General features: G+C 61.9%; 1 protein-coding gene across 2 annotated transcripts; it reads right to left on the minus strand.

Moving 5' to 3' along the window:
- Positions 1–975: 975 nt before the first annotated feature.
- Positions 976–18,014, minus strand: DDRGK1 (DDRGK domain containing 1). 2 transcript variants are annotated; one of them, XM_066237109.1, is made up of 9 exons: positions 17,856–18,014; positions 16,527–16,733; positions 15,258–15,370; positions 14,655–14,756; positions 7,879–8,001; positions 7,105–7,143; positions 2,333–2,389; positions 1,750–1,798; positions 976–1,417 (listed from the first exon to the last, which is right to left on the minus strand). In XM_066237109.1, the coding sequence occupies exons 1-9, from the start codon at positions 17,944–17,946 to the stop codon at positions 1,251–1,253; spliced, it is 948 nt and encodes a 315-aa protein (XP_066093206.1). In that variant the 5' UTR covers positions 17,947–18,014; the 3' UTR covers positions 976–1,250. The 2 variants fall into 2 exon arrangements, with proteins under 2 accessions (XP_066093206.1, XP_066093205.1); XM_066237108.1 differs by having other exon boundaries at positions 16,512–16,733.
- Between the last annotated feature and the right edge of the window lie 713 nt (positions 18,015–18,727).

Consider the following 18,727-nt stretch of genomic DNA (forward strand, 5'->3'; position numbering starts at 1 on the left):
CTCCCCCTTGGGAAGCAGGCGTCTCTATCCCAGGCTGCAGGTCCCGATGCCTGTCCCTCCGCTCTGCTGCTAGACTGCGGGCTCCCAGATGGCCCTCTGAACAGTGCCCGGCCCGTGGCTCTTCCCGGGTCCGGGTGACTCCAAGTGCCCACTGCTGATGGCAGGAGTGAGTTGCACCTGCTGCTCAGGACACCAGATGAGGCAAAATCACCCTCGACGACCCCTCAGGTGGGCTCCGCCTCGGAGCTGAGGTCCTGTCTCGCTGTCCCCACCCTCAGAGACTTTCTTCCTGGGCCAGAACAGAAAGCCGCCTCCTCCACCACCAGGCCTCACAGGAAGTAGGAGGCTTGTGTGGAGGGGCCACCTGGCAAAAGAAATACACGTTTGAAAGCACGCCTCGCCCTCGGCAGTGGGAGGCGTGTGCCACGAACAGCCCGCAGGAACCAGAGCGGCTGACCCTCTCGAGATGCACCCTCTCCCATCTCACACCCACTCCCCAGCATATGGTCCTCACATCCACTGGTGGGAGGCAGCACCCACACCGTTCAGACGTCTGTCAGAAATGTGGGGCGGGAGGCACGTGATGGGCTGCAGGCGGCCACGCCCCTTCCTGGCCCGGTTCCGTCCGCCTCAGGCAGGAACCTTCCTCCGGCCTGCCCCACCAGCAGCCGGCCAGCCTCTGGCCCTCCCTGACCTCTCTCCTCCCTCTCAAAGGCTGACCGTCCCTGGGACTCCTTCCTGGGCAGGCTCGTTACCTCTCTCCCTTGGGCTCGCAGCCTTCCTTAGGGCTCCTGAGCCCAGGGCAGACGTGGGGAGACCGCCTCCCCCCCAGTCAGCGGACACGTGGCCCACGGGGAAGGGGGAAGGCTGGAGAGAAAGATCTCCTCCAAGGGGAAGGGGGAAGGATGGAGAGAAAGATCTCTTCCAGGCCCTGGAAGCTGGGCTTGCAGGAAGGAAGGCACACAGTAAACAGTAAATTGTTATTTTCTTGTTTGCATAAACAAACACTCCATAAGAAGGGAACTTCTGTCTGCTTCGGTGAGACCCCTCCCCCCCCCATACATTCTGAGGCTTAGAGTTCACCTGGTCCTCTGGGCTCGCAAGCCAGGCCTCTGCCACAGCATGCTCAGCGGAGCTCACGGGCCTTCCGCACGCCACCACTGGCCCAGGAGGCGGACAGGGATAACGCCGTGTGGTCAGGGAGGCCGTGCCAGCTCGCAGTCCGAGAGGGCCGAGAGGGGAGGGCCGGGTCAGGCCGGGGCCTGGGCGGGGGGCTCCTGGCCCCAGGCGATGAGGGAGTTGCTGGCCTGGGCCAGCTCAGCGATGGACACCCGGCCCCGCTGCCGGATGAAGGTGGCCACGGCCGCCATCTCCTCCGGGGTGATGTAGATGAACTTGCCCCGGTCGTCAATCACTCCTGCGGGGACACACAGGTTGTGAGGCGGAGCCTTCTGGGCCCTCCCACCCCTCCACGCTGGCTCTGAGCCCTCCGGGCCTGCCCAGCCTTCCCCAGCTGCATCCAGTCCTGGGCAGATGTTGAATCAGGCCGCCCTGCCTGGCCTGGTCAGCCCGCGCCAACCCCAGGCCTCGGCATGTCCTGGTACCTGTGTCCCCCTGCCCGGTGTCCCTCCTGCACACCGCTCTCCTGACCCTCGGTCATCACCCTGCCTCTGCAACGAGTCCTCGGACCCCAGTGGCCAGGCAGCACCCAAGGCCAAGGCCTGCTGTGACGGACTCTCATCCTCTCACCTGTCAGAGTCCCGTCAGCCAGCAGGTCCTGAATGCGGTTTATGGTGTCCTGTGAGGAGAAGAAGTCTCAGAGCAGAGACGGGCGCCGCCCTCCCGAGAAAAGGCCCCTGCACCCTCCCTACCACCAGAGCCAACCTGCTCCCCCACTGATGGCTGCTCCCCCCCCCCCACCAACGTGACTCTGTGCCTCTGCTGGGGTGGGAGGGGGAAGGGCTCTGGTCCCGGGGCCTGTCCCCCCCTCAGAGAAGTGCTTTTCCACCCAGGAGAGGAGCAGCGGTGACATGTGGTCACGAGGGCTGCCACAGCCTGTCTGTGAGAGTTGTCAAGGTAACTGGCTTGCGCTGCTTCGGTTACAGGGGCTGCCGGAGTGACGGGACCTCTTTCCTGCCTTCCCTGCCTGCTCCTCCCTCGAGTGGAAAGGCAGGATTCTGGCCATGCCCAGAGAGTCCTACTCTCTACCCCTCCCGGCTGGAGGCAGAGTGGACGGGGCATTAGGACTGTCCATCATTAGGGCAGGCCCCCTCTGACGGCCACACAGGTCCCACGGCAACACTCCAGGCAGCAGGCACCTGCCAGGGCTTACCTGAGTCCGCAGGCCCACCTGGGAGGCCAGTTCTTCCAGGAGCACAACCTTGGACTGCTGCAAAGAGAGGGAGCGGTGCGGGGTCAACCCTCTCAGCACAGACGGGGGCTTGCTTTCTGCCCGCTCTGCTCTGCTCTGGGTGGCCGGGTCACACGGCAGAGATTCCCACCGGAGAGCCTCGGTCCCCTCGCACACTCACACTCACACTCTCCAGGCACCCATACACAGACGTACCCTCGGTCCCCTCACACACTCACACTCACTCACACTCTCCGGGCACCCATACACAGATGTACCCTTGGTACCCTCGTACACTCACTCACACTCTCCAGGCACCCATACACAGACGCACCCTCGGTCCCCTCACACACTCACACTCACTCACACTCTCCGGGCACCCATACACAGATGCACCCTCGGTCCCCTCGCACACTCACACTCACACTCACACTCTCCAGGCACCCATACACAGATGCACCCTGGTCACTCGCACACTCACACTCACCAGACACCCATACACAGATGCACCCTCGGTCTCCTTGCACACTCACTCTCCAGGCACCCATACACAGACGCACCCCCAGTCCCCTCGCACACTCACACTCACTCTCTGGGCACCCATATAGACGCACCCTCGGTCCCCTCGCACACTCACACTCACACTCTCCAGGCACCCATAAACAGACGCACCCCCGGTCCCCTCGCACACTCACACACTCTCTGGGCACCCATACACAGACGCACCCTCGGTCCCCTCGCATACACACTCACTCTCCAGGCACCCATACACAGACGCACCCCCGGTCCCCTCGCACACTCACACACTCTCCGGGCACCCATACACAGACGCACCCTCGGTCCCCTCGCACACTCACACTCACACTCTCCAGGCACCCATAAACAGACGCACCCCCGGTCCCCTCGCACACTCACACACTCTCCGGGCACCCATACACAGACGCACCCTCGGTCCCCTCGCACACTCACACACTCTCCGGGCACCCATACACAGACGCACCCCCGGTCCCCTCGCACACTCACACACTCTCCGGGCACCCATACACAGATGCACCCTCGGTCCCCTCGCACACTCACACACTCTCCGGGCACCCATACACAGACGCACCCTCGGTCCCCTCGCACACTCACACTCTCTGGGCACCCATACACAGACGCACCCTTGGTCCCCTTGCACACTCACACTCACACTCTCCGGGCACCCATACACAGACGCACCCTCGGTCCCCTCGCACACTCACACTCTCCGGGCACCCATACACAGACGCACCCTCGGTCCCCTCGCACATTCACACTCACACTCTCCGGGCACCCATACACAGACGCACCCTCGGTCCCCTCGCACATTCACACTCACACTCTCCGGGCACCCATACACAGATGCACCCTCGGTCCCCTCGCACACTCACACTCACACTCTCCAGGCACCCATACAGACGCACCCTCGGTCCCCTCGCACACTCACACTCTCCGGGAACCCATACACAGACGCACCCTCGGTCCCCTCGCACACTCACACTCACACTCTCCAGGCACCCATACAGACGCACCCTCGGTCCCCTCGCACACTCACACTCACACTCTCCAGGCACCCATACAGATGCACCCCCGGTCCCCTCGCACTCACACTCACACTCTCCGGGAACCCATACACAGATGCACCCTCGGTCCCCTCACACACTCACACTCTCTGGGCACCCATACACAGACGCACCCTCGGTCCCCTCGCACATTCACACTCACACTCTCCGGGAACCCATACACAGATGCACCCTCGGTCCCCTCACTCACACTCTCTGGGCACCCATACACAGACGCACCCTCAGTCCCCTCGCACACTCACTCACTCTCCAGGCACCCATACACAGACGCACCCTCTCATGAACTCTCTCCTTCCCCTGCTGGTGGGCAGGTGTCTGCCTGAGACCACCACCTGGCCCACAGGCCGCATCCTGGACTGGGGACCACGCTGAGAGAGAGAGACACACACACACACACATATACACACACGCACACGGAGATCCGAACCTTCTCCTCTGTAGTCAGGTGTGTCTTTTTAACGTCACGGACAGGTTGGAAGGGGAAGCACTCTAAGATGAAGGGAGGGGACTTCCCAAAAGCTATTTTAAAAAACTGTCACCAGGACAACGTCCTGAGAAGGCACGGAGGATGCAACGGTGACGAGAACATAGCTCCGCCCTTGAGCTCACAGCCGGACAAGGAGAGAGCAGCTTCAAGGGCCCAGCGAGCAGGGGTCTCAGGAAGGCAGCACGGCTCTTCCCACCTCGCCTCTGCCTCGTGCCCCGGCCCGGAGAACCCCCCACCCCGTTTCCACCCCGTCACCCTTAAAACAGCTGTCGCTAACACTCAGTGCTCTCCGCATGCAGTCACATTCCACGTGCTTCCCTCAAACCCCAGCAGGAGCTTGGCTTCGGCGGGCGCTGCAGGTCCGCTGCCTGGCCCTCCACACGCCCGGGCCCTCCACATGCCCCGGGCGCTGCAGGTCCGCTGCCTGGCCCTCCACACGCCCCGGCCCGCCTCCCACAGCCAGACAGCCTGTGCCTCGAGGGAAGGCGGTCTGGGGTGTGTCCGTGACTCTTTCACAGGCACGAGCTGGGGGAGGACTGACAGTGACACCTCCTGGGCTGAGATGGCATGTGACTGTTCTAAATGCCAAACCCAGCGTGTGGGCAGGGAGGTGGGTGTGCCAGCGGCAGCTGGACAAGGGAACGGGCAGGCACGGGGCGACCAGGCCAGCTGGCCTCTAGCTATGGAGCAGGGTGCAGGGGCCGGGTGCTCAGGGACCGCTCGGGGTGGGAACGTGAAGTCACTCCGGGCGGGTCCTGTGAGACCCTGTCTGAGGGGTGCCGGGCCCGGAAGTGTGCTCAGAAAAACAAACAAACCCAGCCCTGATCAGACAGGAGACTGAACTGACTGACGGGCACAAGCCCGAGCTACGCCCCCACGCTGAGCTGGGCACAGAGCTGTGCCACCAGTGCCGAACCTTCGATGAAAGGGCCGGCCCCTCGGAGGCAGGGAGGTGGGGGAATGACATTTTAAAGTCCCCCTTCTCGCCTGACCAAGTGGATAGAGCATCGGACTGGGATGCAGAAGACCCAGGTTCAAGACCCTGAGGTTGTCAGGTTGAGCGCGGGCTCATCTGGTTTGTGCAAAGCTCACCAGCTTGGACCCAAGGTCGCTGGCTTGAGCAAGGGGTCACTCGGTCTGCTGAAGGCCCGCAGTCAAGGCACATATGAGAAAGCAATCAATGACCTACTAAGGTGTCACAATGAAAAACTGGTGATTGATGCTTCTCATCTCTCTCCGTTCCTGTCTGTCCCTATCTATCCCTCTCTCTGACTCTCTGTGTCTGTTAAAAAAAAGTCCCCTTCTCCCTGCATACAGGAGCCCTGGGGAATCAGACAGGAGACAGCACAGGCTGCAAAGACCACTGAGGCCCAGAGTCTGGAGAACCACCAGACCACGGCTCTCCCAGAGCCACAGAGAGAGATGGTGGGCGCAGCTCTGGGGGCGGGCCTTTTCTCAGGCCTCTGGAGAGGACATGGGGTGCTCAAGCTGATGCCGGAGGGCTTCCTGGAGGAGACACAGGACCATGTAGCTGCCCAATGGGTGGATGGGAACAGTTGCAAACAGCCGCGGGGCAGCGTGAGAGATGCCCTGCCCAGGCTGCAGCCCTCACTCACGTGTGCCAGCGTGCAGAAGGCCCCATGGGGGGGACCGGGCATGGGTGGAGGGAGCCTTCTTCCTTTTGGGAAACCCCAGCCCCCAGGGGGTGAGCCCAGCCCCTCACTGCCCGGAGGCATCCAAACCCTGCTCTCTCTCAGGAGCTGGGGGAGGGTTATGCACACCCTGGCTGCTCAGCCCCCCAGCCCACCCCCGCCCCACTGCCTCTGCCCTGCTTCCCTCAGCCGCCTCCGCGCCCACTGCACCCACTCGGAGCTGCACTCGCATCCTCGCCTCCTCGGTGGGAGAGGGGGAGTTGCTTAGCAGCACAGCAGAGCAGGACGCAGGTGTGGTTACGCAACCCCACCCCAGTCAGCAGCCCCAGGGCGGGCGGGCTGCAGACAGGAGGGCCACCCTGCCACCACCCGAGATTCCAAAGGAAACAGCATTGTCCCCCCACCCCACCCCACCAGACCCGAGTTCCAGGTCAGGAACACGTGGCAGGGAGGCTCGTTTCAAGTGGGACAGAAGTGACGAAACACACGTGTGCAGGAACCTGAACCCACGGTGAGTCACTGCGCGTGGGGTCTGAAGAGCAGGGTGGGGGGCTGTCACACGTGTGCAGGAACCTGAACCCACGTGAGTCACTGCGCGTGGGGTCTGAAGAGCAGGGTGGGGGGCTGTCACACGTGTGCAGGAACCTGAACCCACGTGAGTCACTGCGCGTGGGGTCTGAAGAGCAGGGTGGGGGGCTGGCACGCCCCGAGGGAAAGGATCAAAGGCTCACGCCACCCACAGGCCCAGGTCCTTCTCCACCTTGGGGGTCGGAGGGGAAGAGCCTCCCCTGCCAAGACCCAGGCAGCTCGCCGCCCGCGGGCCTGCTGCACCGTCCACACCGTCCTGCGGCTGCACGCCCACCAGCGCCATCCTGCTGTGCCACGCTCGAGTGACACTCCTCCAGCCCCCACTCCCTCCAGGCCTTGATGACACACACGTGACACACACACACACACACACACACACACACACGGCAGGAAGTGGATCCCAGGCTCCACTCTCTGGCTTCTTACCTTAATGTAGTTGATGAACTCTGTCAGGAAGTTGTGGGACTGGGGGTGGGGGAGACAGAGAAACCAGAATGAGTGCCCCCCTGGCAGAGCCTGCGGGGGGGTCTGCACCTACCCTTCTGCCCACCGGAGTGCCGCCGGCGTGTGCCACCTGTCTCTGCGAGCAGCATGGCCCCCCGTGGTGAGGGTTCTGGAGGCGCCACCTCCCCTGGGGACAAGGCCCCCGTGCCACCAGAGCCTGCTAGTCTCTGTGCCCACCCTCCCCCCACCCCCCGCTGCCCGACAGGGTGTCTGGGGGTCAGGGATGCGCCGGCCAGCCTGGGCTCTGCCACAGGCCCATCTGGGGGTGCAGGGAGGGTGTCTGGGGGTCAGGGATAGGGGTGCGCTGGCCAGCCTGGGCTCTGCCACAGGCCCGCCTGGGGGTGCAGGGGGGGTGTCTGGGGGTCAGGGATGCGCGGGCCAGCCTGGGCTCTGCCACAGGCCTGCCTGGGGGTGCAGGGATAGGGATGCGCCGGCCAGCCTGGGCTCTGCCACAGGCCCGCCTGGGGGTGCAGGGATAGGGATGCGCCGGCCAGCCTGGGCTCTGCCACAGGCACCTCTGGGGGGTGCAGGGGGGGTGTCTGGGGGTCAGGGATGTGCCGGCCTGGGCTCTGCCACAGGCCCGCCTGGGGGTGCAGGGAGGGTGTCTGGGGGTCAGGGATGCGCCGGCCAGCCTGGGCTCTGCCACAGGCCCGCCTGGGGGTGCAGGGAGGGTGTCGCAGGAACGGCGGGCCCCACCTGCTCCTCAGTCATGGTCTCGCCCACGCCCTCCTCCTCCACCACGAAGGCCTCCTTCAGCTTCAGGTACTCCTCATGCTCCCGCTGGGCCTGCTCCTCCTGGGCCTTCCTCTCCTCCTCCTCCTGCGGACACCAGGGGGCGAGGGTCGGCATGTGGGCACCACCCCATCCCTGTTCTGGAGCCTGGAACCCCCGCAGGGCACCAGGTCGCACGGGCCAGCCCCTTCTCCAGGACAGAGCTCCTTCCAGTCCCCCATCCCTCTGGCTGCCACTCCGAAGAGGACGCAGGGCCCCGGCCCCCTCCCCCTCTTGTCCTCAGCTCAGCCTCCTATCCTTGAAGCTCTGCCGTGAGCCCACCCACGATGCCCTCAGTGCCCCCTCTCCCCTCCCGTTCACACACACACACTCCGGCTCCTTTTCCTCGCCCCTCTGGCCCACTCGAATCCGGCCTCTGCACACCCAGCCAGCCCCTCTGAAACCACTCTGGCTCCAGTCTCAGCCACACCCTCATCCCACCAGATCCAAGGGACAGCCATCAGACCGCACCTCCCTGTCCACCCAGTGCCACTGGGCCAAGCTGACCGTTCCCCTTCCCCAGGAGTTTCCAGACCCTGCCCCCTCTCCTGAACGTCCTCCTGCTCCTTGGAACATTCTTCCCGCCTCCTCCATCGCACAGCCCTGACCCCTCCTGGCTCCATTCTCTCTCCACGTCCACGGCATCGATGACCATTTTCCTGCCGGTGACTGCCACAGTCACAGCCCTGCCCAAATCTCCACACCCAGGCACACGGCTGCTCACACGGCACCGCCGCTGGGCCGTCACAGGGGCATCTCAGACCCAGTTCTGGTCCACAAGAACCCTGGGATCCTCTCCGCCCATGTCTGGTCCTCCCCCCGACTCCCTGAGTCACACAGCCACCTGGCCAGCTGCCCCAGTCGGAAAGGAGGTCCCATCTACCACCTCTTTCTTTAACTTCCAGAAAGCTCTCAGTCCACCCACATTACTCCATCACCATCACCACCTACTACAACCACCTCCCCTCAGCCTTGTCTAGGAGCTCTCAGAAAGGTCTCTTCATAACATGAGGCTCAGCCCGGCCAGATAGCTCGGTTGGTGAGCATATCGTCCCGACAGGCAGAGGTTGTGGCTTCAATCCCCGGTCAGGGCACGGACAGGGACAGATCAATGTTTTTCTCTCTCTCTAAAATCAGCAAGGAAAAAATAATAAAAATAGAAATAAAAAATAAAACACAAAGCTCACGCTGGGACAGGGAATGTCCCGGAAGAGCCTGGTCTAGTCTCTTGCAGTGTCGATAGTAAGAGACAGTGAGAGTGTGTCCAAGGCACGCAGGCACCAGCCGAGAGTAAGAGACAGTGAGAGTGTCCCAGGCACGCAGGCACCAGCCGAGAGTAAGAGACAGTGAGAGTGTCCCAGGCACGCAGGCACCAGCCGAGAGTAAGAGACAGTGAGAGTGTCCCAGGCACGCAGGCACCAGCCGAGAGTAAGAGACAGTGAGAGTGTGTCCGAGGCACGCAGGCACCAGCCGAGAGTAAGAGACAGTGAGAGTGTCCGAGGCACGCAGGCACCAGCCGAGAGTAAGAGACAGTGAGAGTGTCCAGGCACGCAGGCACCAGCCGAGAGTAAGAGACAGTGAGAGTGTGTCCGAGGCACGCAGGCACCAGCCGAGAGTAAGAGACAGTGAGTGTGTCCGAGGCACGCAGGCACCAGCCGAGAGTAAGAGACAGTGAGAGTGTCCAGGCACACAGGCACCAGCCGAGAGTAAGAGACAGTGAGAGTGTCCCAGGCACGCAGGCACCAGCCGAGAGTAAGAGACAGTGAGAGTGTCCGAGGCACACAGGCACCAGCCGAGAGTAAGAGACAGTGAGAGTGTCCCAGGCACGCAGGCACCAGCCGAGTAAGAGACAGTGAGAGTGTCCGAGGCACACAGGCACCAGCCGAGTAAGAGACAGTGAGAGTGTCCGAGGCACACAGGCACCAGCCGAGAGTAAGAGACAGTGAGAGTGTCCAGGCACGCAGGCACCAGCCGAGAGTAAGAGACAGTGAGAGTGTCCAGGCACGCAGGCACCAGCCGAGAGTAAGAGACAGTGAGAGTGTCCAGGCACGCAGGCACCAGCCGAGAGTAAGAGACAGTGAGAGTGTCCAGGCACGCAGGCACCAGCCGAGAGTAAGAGACAGTGAGAGTGTCCGAGGCACGCAGGCACCAGCCGAGAGTAAGTAGACAGTGAGAGTGTCCAGGCACGCAGGCACCAGCCGAGAGTAAGAGACAGTGAGAGTGTCCGAGGCACGCAGGCCACCAGACCGAGTAAGCAGACAGTGAAGAGTGTCCGCAGTCACGCAGGCACCAGCCTGAGAGTAAGAGACAGTGAGAGTGTCCCAGGCACGCAGGCACCAGCCGAGAGTAAGAGGAAGACAGTGGAGGTGTCCGAGGCACGCAGGCACCAGCCGAGAGTAAGAGACAGTTGAGAGTGTCCCAGGCACGCAGGCACCAAGCCGACAGTAAGAGACAGTGAGAGTGTCCCAGCACGCAGGCACCAGCCGAGAGTAAGAGACAGTGATGTGTCGAGGCACGCAGGCACCAGCCGAGAGTAAGAGACAGTGAGCAGTGTCTGAGGCACGCAGGCACCAGCTGAGGTAAGAGACAGTGAGAGTGTCCCAGGCACGCAGGCACCAGCCGAGAGTAAGAGACAGTGAGAGTGTCCCAGGCACGCAGGCACCAGCCGAGAGTAAGAGACAGTGAGAGTGTCCAGGCACGCAGGCACCAGCCGAGAGTAAGAGACAGTGAGAGTGTCCAGGCACGCAGGCACCAGCCGAGAGTAAGAGACAGTGAGAGTGTCCGCAGGCACGCAGGCCACCAGCCGAGAGTAAGAGACAGTGAGAGTGTGTCCGAGGCACGCAGGCACCAGCCGAGAGTAAGAGACAGTGAGAGTGTCCGAGGCACGCAGGCACCAGCCGAGAGTAAGAGACAGTGAGAGTGTCCAGGCACGCAGGCACCAGCCGAGAGTAAGAGACAGTGAGAGTGTCCAGGCACGCAGGCACCAGCCGAGAGTAAGAGACAGTGAGAGTGTCCGAGGCACGCAGGCACCAGCCGAGAGTAAGAGACAGTGAGAGTGTCCGAAGGCACGCAGGGCACCAGCCGAGAGTAAGAGACAGTGAGAGTGTCCCAGGCACGCAGGCACCAGCCGACAGTAAGAGACAGTGAGAGTGTCCCAGGCACGCAGGCACCAGCCGAGAGTAAGAGACAGTGAGAGTGTCCGAGGCACGCAGGCACCAGCCGAGAGTAAGAGACAGTGAGAGTGTCTGAGGCACGCAGGCACCAGCTGAGAGTAAGAGACAGTGAGAGTGTCCCAGGCACGCAGGCACCAGCCGAGAGTAAGAGACAGTGAGAGTGTCTGAGGCACGCAGGCACCCGCCGACAGTTAGAGACAGTGAGAGTGTCTGAGGCACGCAGGCACCAGCCGAGAGTAAGAGACAGTGAGAGTGTCCCAGGCACGCAGGCACCAGCCGAGAGTAAGAGACAGTGAGAGTGTCCGAGGCACGCAGGCACCAGCCGAGAGTAAGAGACAGTGAGAGTGTCTGAGGCACGCAGGCACCAGCCGAGTAAGAGACAGTGAGAGTGTCCAGGCACGCAGGCACCAGCCGAGAGTAAGAGACAGTGAGAGTGTCCCAGGCACGCAGGCACCAGCCGAGAGTAAGAGACAGTGAGAGAGTGTCCCAGGCACGCAGGCACCAGCCGACAGTAAGAGACAGTGAGAGTGTCCAGGTACGCAGGCACCAGCCAAGAGTAAGAGACAGTGAGAGTGTCCCAGGCACGCAGGCACCAGCCGAGAGTAAGAGACAGTGAGAGTGTCCCAGGCACGCAGGCACCAGCCGAGAGTAAGAGACAGTGAGAGTGTCTGAGGCACGCAGGCACCAGCCGAGAGTAAGAGACAGTGAGAGTGTCCGAGGCACACAGGCACCAGCCGAGAGTAAGAGACAGTGAGAGTGTCCGAGGCACGCAGGCACCAGCCGACAGTAAGAGACAGTGAGAGTGTCCCAGGCACGCAGGCACCAGCCGAGAGTAAGAGACAGTGAGAGTGTCTGAGGCACGCAGGCACCAGCCGAGAGTAAGAGACAGTGAGAGTGTCTGAGGCACGCAGGCACCAGCTGAGAGTAAGAGACAGTGAGAGTGTCCCAGGCACGCAGGCACCAGCCGAGAGTAAGAGACAGTGAGAGTGTCCCAGGCACGCAGGCACCAGCCGAGAGTAAGAGACAGTGAGAGAGTGTCCCAGGCACGCAGGCACCAGCCGAGAGTAAGAGACAGTGAGAGTGTCCAGGCACGCAGGCACCAGCCGAGAGTAAGAGACAGTGAGAGTGTCCGAGGCACGCAGGCACCAGCCGAGAGTAAGAGACAGTGAGAGTGTCCCAGGCACGCAGGCACCAGCCGAGAGTAAGAGACAGTGAGAGTGTCCCAGGCACGCAGGCACCAGCCGAGAGTAAGAGACAGTGAGAGTGTCCCAGGCACGCAGGCACCAGCCGAAAGGGCTCCCAGGGGCCAGAAGTGGAGCCGTCTCAGCAACAAAGTATGTAAGACAGGACTGGGTTAGAAGACAAAGCACAGGATAAGCAGTGGTAAGTCCATGTAGGTAAACACAAACAACTGACGGTGTAGAGAAGAAAAGTAACCCCCCTGCACAGAAGGTTCCAAACACGTTTTGCCTCGAGGAGGGGGACCACAACTCCCCATTCCCTAAGTGTGGGCGGGGCACAGCGACTTGTTTCCCAAGAAGTATGAGCAGGGGGCAGTTAACATGACCATGGAGAAGTCTGACAGACACCCTAGCCAGGTGACAGGTTCACATCACCAGGCACAGGCGAGGCCGATAACATGTCCCATCGATATGCTGTGTTGAAGACGCCACTTCACGTGGGGTCCTCCTCCCGGAAATCCATCACCCCAGTCTGACCCCGAGAAAAAAGCATCAGCCAGACACAAACTGTGTGGGCCTTCTACAAAACCGCTTCCCGGTCTTCCTCCAGACAATCAAGAGCATGGTCAAAAGCAAGGAGGGCCAGACCAGGCGGTGGCGCAGTGGATAGAGCGTCGGACTGGGACGCAGAGGACCCAGGTTCGAGACGCCGAGGTCACCAGCTTGAGCCCGGGCTCATCTGGTTTGAGCAAAGCTCACCAGCTTGGACTTAAGGTCGCTGGCTTGAGCAAGGGGTTACTCAGTCTGCTGTAGCCCCCCGGTCAAGGCACATATGAGAAAGCAGTCAATGAACTAAGAAGCCACAATGAATTGATGCTTCTCAACCTCCTTCCTGTCTGTCTGTCCCTATCTGTCCCTCTCTCTGACTCTCTTTGTCTCTGTCTCACACACACACACACACACACACACACACACACACACACAATTTTAAAAAAAAGCAAGGTGGGCCTGAGGAACTGTCACCCGGAGTGGCCTAGGAGGACGGGACAGCCAAGGGTGCTGTGGTCTCCCGGACGACGGGACCCTGGAAAAGGGAGGGGGACTCTGGGGAGAAACTAACGAGACCTGAATAACGTGTGGGTTTAGTTCATCGCACCGCATCCACACCGGTTGTGAGAAACAGCACAACAGGCTAAGACGTGAGTAACAGGAAACTGGGGAGAAGGGCCCCAGGGTCCTGGTGGTTCTTTTTTTTGTTGTTGTTTTTTTGTTTTGTATTTTTCTGAAGCTGGAAACGGGGAGAGACAGTCAGACAGACTCCCGCATGCACCCGACCAGTATCCACCTGGCACGCCCACCAGGGGCAACGCTCTGCCCACCAGGGGCGATGCTCTGCCCCTCCGGGGCATCGCTCTGCCGCGACTAGAGCCACTCCAGCACCTGGGGCAGAGGCCAAGGAGCCATCCCCAGCGCCCGGGCCATCTTTGCTCCAATGGAGCCTTGGCTGCGGGAGGGGAAGAGAGAGAGAGGAAGGGGGGGGGTGGAGAAGCAAATGGGTGCTTTACCTATGTGCCCTGGCCGGGAATTGAACCCGGGTGCCCCGCACGCCAGGCCGACGCTCTACTGCTGAGCCAACCGGCCAGGGCGGGTCCTGGTGGTTCTTTAGCAGAGTCGATATTCATAAAGGTGAATGCCCCCTCTGCCGATGCCTGCCCTCTGCTGTGTTCTGGTCCGATCGCTACAGGACCCATTCCCAGGCTTTCTGCCGTCCAAGGCCCCTGGGCAACAGGCCAGTCAGAGCCCAAAGGCTTCATCCGAACTACGGGGCCTCCCCACCTGGCTCTCGCCCTACACCCTATCACATCTTTGGGATCCTCCCTTTCTTGGGCAGCAGGTTCTCGGGAGGAAGGAAGCACCCATTAACCACGTCTTTACTGCAGTGGCCCCGTACCGGAGCACCTCCTCCATGCAAGGCCGCAGAAAGGCCCTGGTCAGGCAGGGTCCCCCATCGCTCACAATGACTGGAACAGCCCCAAGGCCTTCAGGACCCAGAGCCCCCCCACTCCTTACCCCTCCGACCCCTCTCCTGGCCTCCCTGGCTCTAGCCACCCTCGCCAGCTCCATGTTCTCCAATGCGCTCCAGGCATGCTCAACGCATCACAGGCTATAGAAGTTCCCGTCTCAGGCTCTGCTCTGCGGCAGCGGCTTTACCCAGACTGCATGGCCAGCCAGGGACCAGGTAACCCAGAGCCCATCCTCCTGGTTGGCGGGGGGTGGGGAGCTGCCTGAGAAATGCTGCCGGGTCAGGGGTCAGGGGTCAGAGGTCAGGCTCTGGGGGCGGCCTCACCTTCTTTTCCTCTTCCAGCCGCAGCCGTTCCTCCTCCTTCCTCCACTCTGCCTCCCGCTGGGACTCCAGGCGTTTCCGCTCCTCACGCTCAGCCTCCTCGGCCTGGAGAGAGGCCGTCATGGGGGCCGGTCCCCGCCCCGCAGCGTGAGCTTGTCCACCCCCCAGACAGGCCAGGCCACCCACACACCCAGGCTGCAGGAGACAGAGCCAGGCGGGTCCCCCGCACCAGCCCTGCACGGGCAGAGCCGCAAGGGGAGGGAGGGTCCGGCACAGGGCACAGGGGACAGGGGACAGGGGAGGCCAGGCCACACCACACACCCAGGCTGCAGGAGACAGAGCCGGGCGGGTCCCCCGCACCAGCCCTGCATGGGAAGAGCCGCAAGGGGCGGGAGGGTCCGGCACAGGGGACAGGGGACAGGGGAGGCCAGGTCACACCACACACCCAGGCTGCAGGAGACAGAGCCGGGCGGGTCCCCCGCACCAGCCCTGCACAGGAAGAGCCGCAAGGGGAGGGAGGGTCCGGCACAGGGCACAGGGGACAGGGGACAGGGGAGGCCCGGCGCCTTCCTGCTTCCCGGGGCTGCACCCCACCCTCCTGCTTGCCTCGCGCTGGGCTTTTCGTGCTTGTTTCTCCTCCAGCTTCCGTAGTTTCTTGGCTCCAATTTTCCCCGACGGGTGAGTTTCCGCTGGTTTCTCACAGTCTTCTTCCTCACGGGCTGAGTGTGGTCAGAGAGACACTTCAGGTCCTGAGATGTCTACCTCTACCTAACTTCTCGTTAGACCAACAGACCCACAGAGAGGACCAGTGATGATGGACCCACCGGTGCGTACCCCTTGTCTCTGTCCTCCTGGGCGGGTGGCCCCCCTTCCGCCCACCTGCAGATGTCAACAGCCCGGCTCTGGCCTTCACAGACATTCAAACTCCGGGTGTGCTTGTGTTAGAGGTGGTGGTAAGGTGAGGGGCCACGGACCAAGGGCAGCAGAGATAAGAACTTTAGAGGCTGCAGAGCCATGGAGGGAGGTGCCCGGCTCCCATATCTGCATGTCTGTGGGTCACAGGCAGGACGGTCTGGGTTCGCCCCCTGAGTTCTCTGCTTTGTGTCTCTAAGCCACATAGACTCAGGGGAGATGTGGTCAGGAACTGCTGAGGGTTCTGGGTTCAGCCCCTGGCCAGGGTGATCCCTTTGACCTACCAGATCCAAGGCAAAAAACCAGCCCAAATCCCAGGATGATTACCCCACGGTCAACAAAGCCTCTGAAAGTTAAAGCCCCGCCGATTTCTGAGCAGTAAGGATGTTCGACTCCGAGTCCGAGACAGGAGGAATGGTGTGGCCCAGAGCCTTGTTTTTTGAGCCAAAGGGGCTAATTTCCAACAGTACGAGGACAAAAGCTTCCTCCAGGCTCAAGCTAGCTGTGGAGAGGGGAGACTCCTCCCCACAATTCCAAGGGCTCTGTCCGTCTCCCGGCACCTGGGAGAGAGAGGCCCCCACTCCAGAAACTGCGGGAGCTCTTGGCCAGGACCTCTGGCCCTGGGGTAAGGCCCTCAAGGGATGAGTATCCTGGGATACAAGGAGTGGACTGAGGAATCTCGTGGTCAATCTAAAGACCCCTGCCCTCCAGCTTGGACACTGAGAACTGAGATGAAGGAAGAGGGCGTTGGCCCCGTGGAGCTGGGGCCAGGTTCCAGAACTTCTCATCCCTAGGACCCAGGGCTGGCACCCGTGTGGCTACGCGCCCTCCCACGCTCCCAGACATCCTCCCACTCTGTGGAGTCGCGTCCTCCTCTTCCACCGAGCTTCCGGCGTCCTCTCACTCCCTGACGCAGTCCCTTCCCCTCCAGGTGCTGGCGCTGCTCACCCAGGAGCTGCTCACCCAGGATGACGGCCTCCTCCTCGTTCTCATCCACTTCCAACCGGGCCGCCCGCTGGGCTTGGCGCTGGGCCTGCAGGCGGCTGCCCAGGTCCCTGCGGCGCCGCGGTCTGGCCCCAGCCCTCAGCTCCTCGGGCTCCGGGGGTGGAGGCTGGGCCACTCGGCCTGCTGTCACTGGCTCTTCCTCATTGTAGAGTGCCTCTTGACCCGCTGTAGGAAGGAGAGGAAACATTGTGCTGCCCGTCAGCCCAATCCAGCAGGTGGCAGAGGATCAACTTCCTCCCGGCTCCCGATGTCCAGAGCACCAACCCCGACTTCTCAGGCCGCTGAGGACCTGACAATGCAGACCCATTCCTTGGTCCTATGTAGCAAGATCAGCGTTACATTTCCTCTCAAGAGCCCCCCTTTCCTGCTGGCCGGTCAGGAGATGATCACCCTGGTGGAGCAAGATGGAGCTGAAGCTCCACCTCCTCCAGGAAGCCCACTCTGACCTCTCCAGACCTCACCTGAACGCCCACAGCAGGACCGCACTTATTTCTTGCCTAACACCATCTGCCATGCGTTGATCTGGCATTGCAACCAGAGAGCCCACCTGGGGGGCCGTCTCGCCTCCCAGGAAGATGTGTTGGCTACCTGCCTTGGTACAGCTTCTCTCTCCCACCCTTGGGGCATGCAGGTGCTCTGGAGTGGAGCTTGCGGGCCCAGAGACAGGGAGAGACATTATGCACCAAGCCACGCGCTGACCAGAAAAGCAGGGTGAGGGTGGGGAATGACGGGTGTTAGGTGTTCTACGCCCTGGCAGGTGGACCTCACAGTCTTCCCACCAGGGTGCAGAACAGGGAGGAGGGTGCACGGGAGTCTCCCTAAGCCGGAAGGAGAGAGCGTCAGGCAGTTCCCTGGAGTTCCAGCTCGTGGGTCGGGACGGAACCCTCAGGTGGCCCCTCCATGGCACCGGCTCTGGAGCCAGGCTGGGAGGGATGAGAAACACCTGGGCGATCGCCCCCAATGAGAGCGACGGCGGTGTGTGTTCCCCAGGGCCCGGCGCCTCTGGGTCTGGAGCGCCAGGGAGCGAGGGCAGGGCTGGGGCGAGGCTGTCTTCTGGGTGGGGGGCAGGGAGAAAGCGCAGGGGCTGTCATTCCATCCGAGGGTGCCAGGCCGGTGCCCCGTCCCGCAGGCCTGCGCACGCGCACAGGAGCTGCTGGCGCCGAGATCTTCGTCAGCCCGCCCGGCCGGGCATCCGGCGCATGCGCAGGAGCGGCGGCGCGACGGCCTACCAAAGCTCAGGGGGTCAGAGAACGCGGCCCGCGGCCCCGGCGCCGCGGCATCTCCTACCTGCTGCCGCTCGGCCCCTTCTGCGAGTCAGGAAGAGAATAAGGCCGACGAGCAGAGCCGCCGCCACTAGGTAGACCGCGGGGGCCACCATGACGACGGCTTCCAGGCGGGATCTGCGCGTCCACCCAGAGCCCCGGGATCTCGTAGGCCCCGCCCAACGCCCCCTATGGCCCCTCCCTTTCCTTTTAGGCCCCGCCCATCACGCTGGACTCCGCCCAGGCCGCGCGTTTCACAGACAGACCTTTTTTCATTTTAAAATGAATTAGGGAGTCATAAAAAACCTGGTAAGTGGAAATTATTGCAAACGGTAATGTGCAGTGTGACAACAGTAATATATATATATATATTTAAAGCACAAAATACAATATAATTCTGTAAACACACATACTGTGTGGAAACAAGTACAAAAAAAAAAGATACTTGGGAAGAATCCACCCCACCTTCAGCACAACGATTACCTTTTGGGGAAGGAAGAAGATGGATGAGATGAAGGGCAGAACTTTGCCTGTCTCTGTGACATTTGATTCCGTTAAAAGGGAAAGTGGGAGACCAACGTCGTTTAAAATGACAGACTTAGGCCCTGGCCGGTTGGCTCAGCAGTAGAGCGTCGGCCTGGCGTGCGGTGGGACCCGGGTTCGATTCCCGGCCAGGGCGCATAGGAGAGGCGCCCATTTGCTTCTCCACCCCCCCCCTTCTTCCTCTCTGTCTCTCTCTTCCCCTCCCGCAGACAAGGCTCCATTGGAGCAAAGATGGCCCAGGCGCTGGGGATGGCTCCTTGGCCTCTGCCCCAGGCGCTAGAGTGGCTCTGGTCTCGGCAGAGCGACGCCCCGGAGGGGCAGAGCATCGCCCCCTGGTGGGCAGAGCGTCGCCCC

Source organism: Saccopteryx bilineata, chromosome 6 (assembly GCF_036850765.1).
Source record: "Saccopteryx bilineata isolate mSacBil1 chromosome 6, mSacBil1_pri_phased_curated, whole genome shotgun sequence".
Lineage (NCBI taxonomy): Eukaryota > Metazoa > Chordata > Mammalia > Chiroptera > Emballonuridae > Saccopteryx > Saccopteryx bilineata.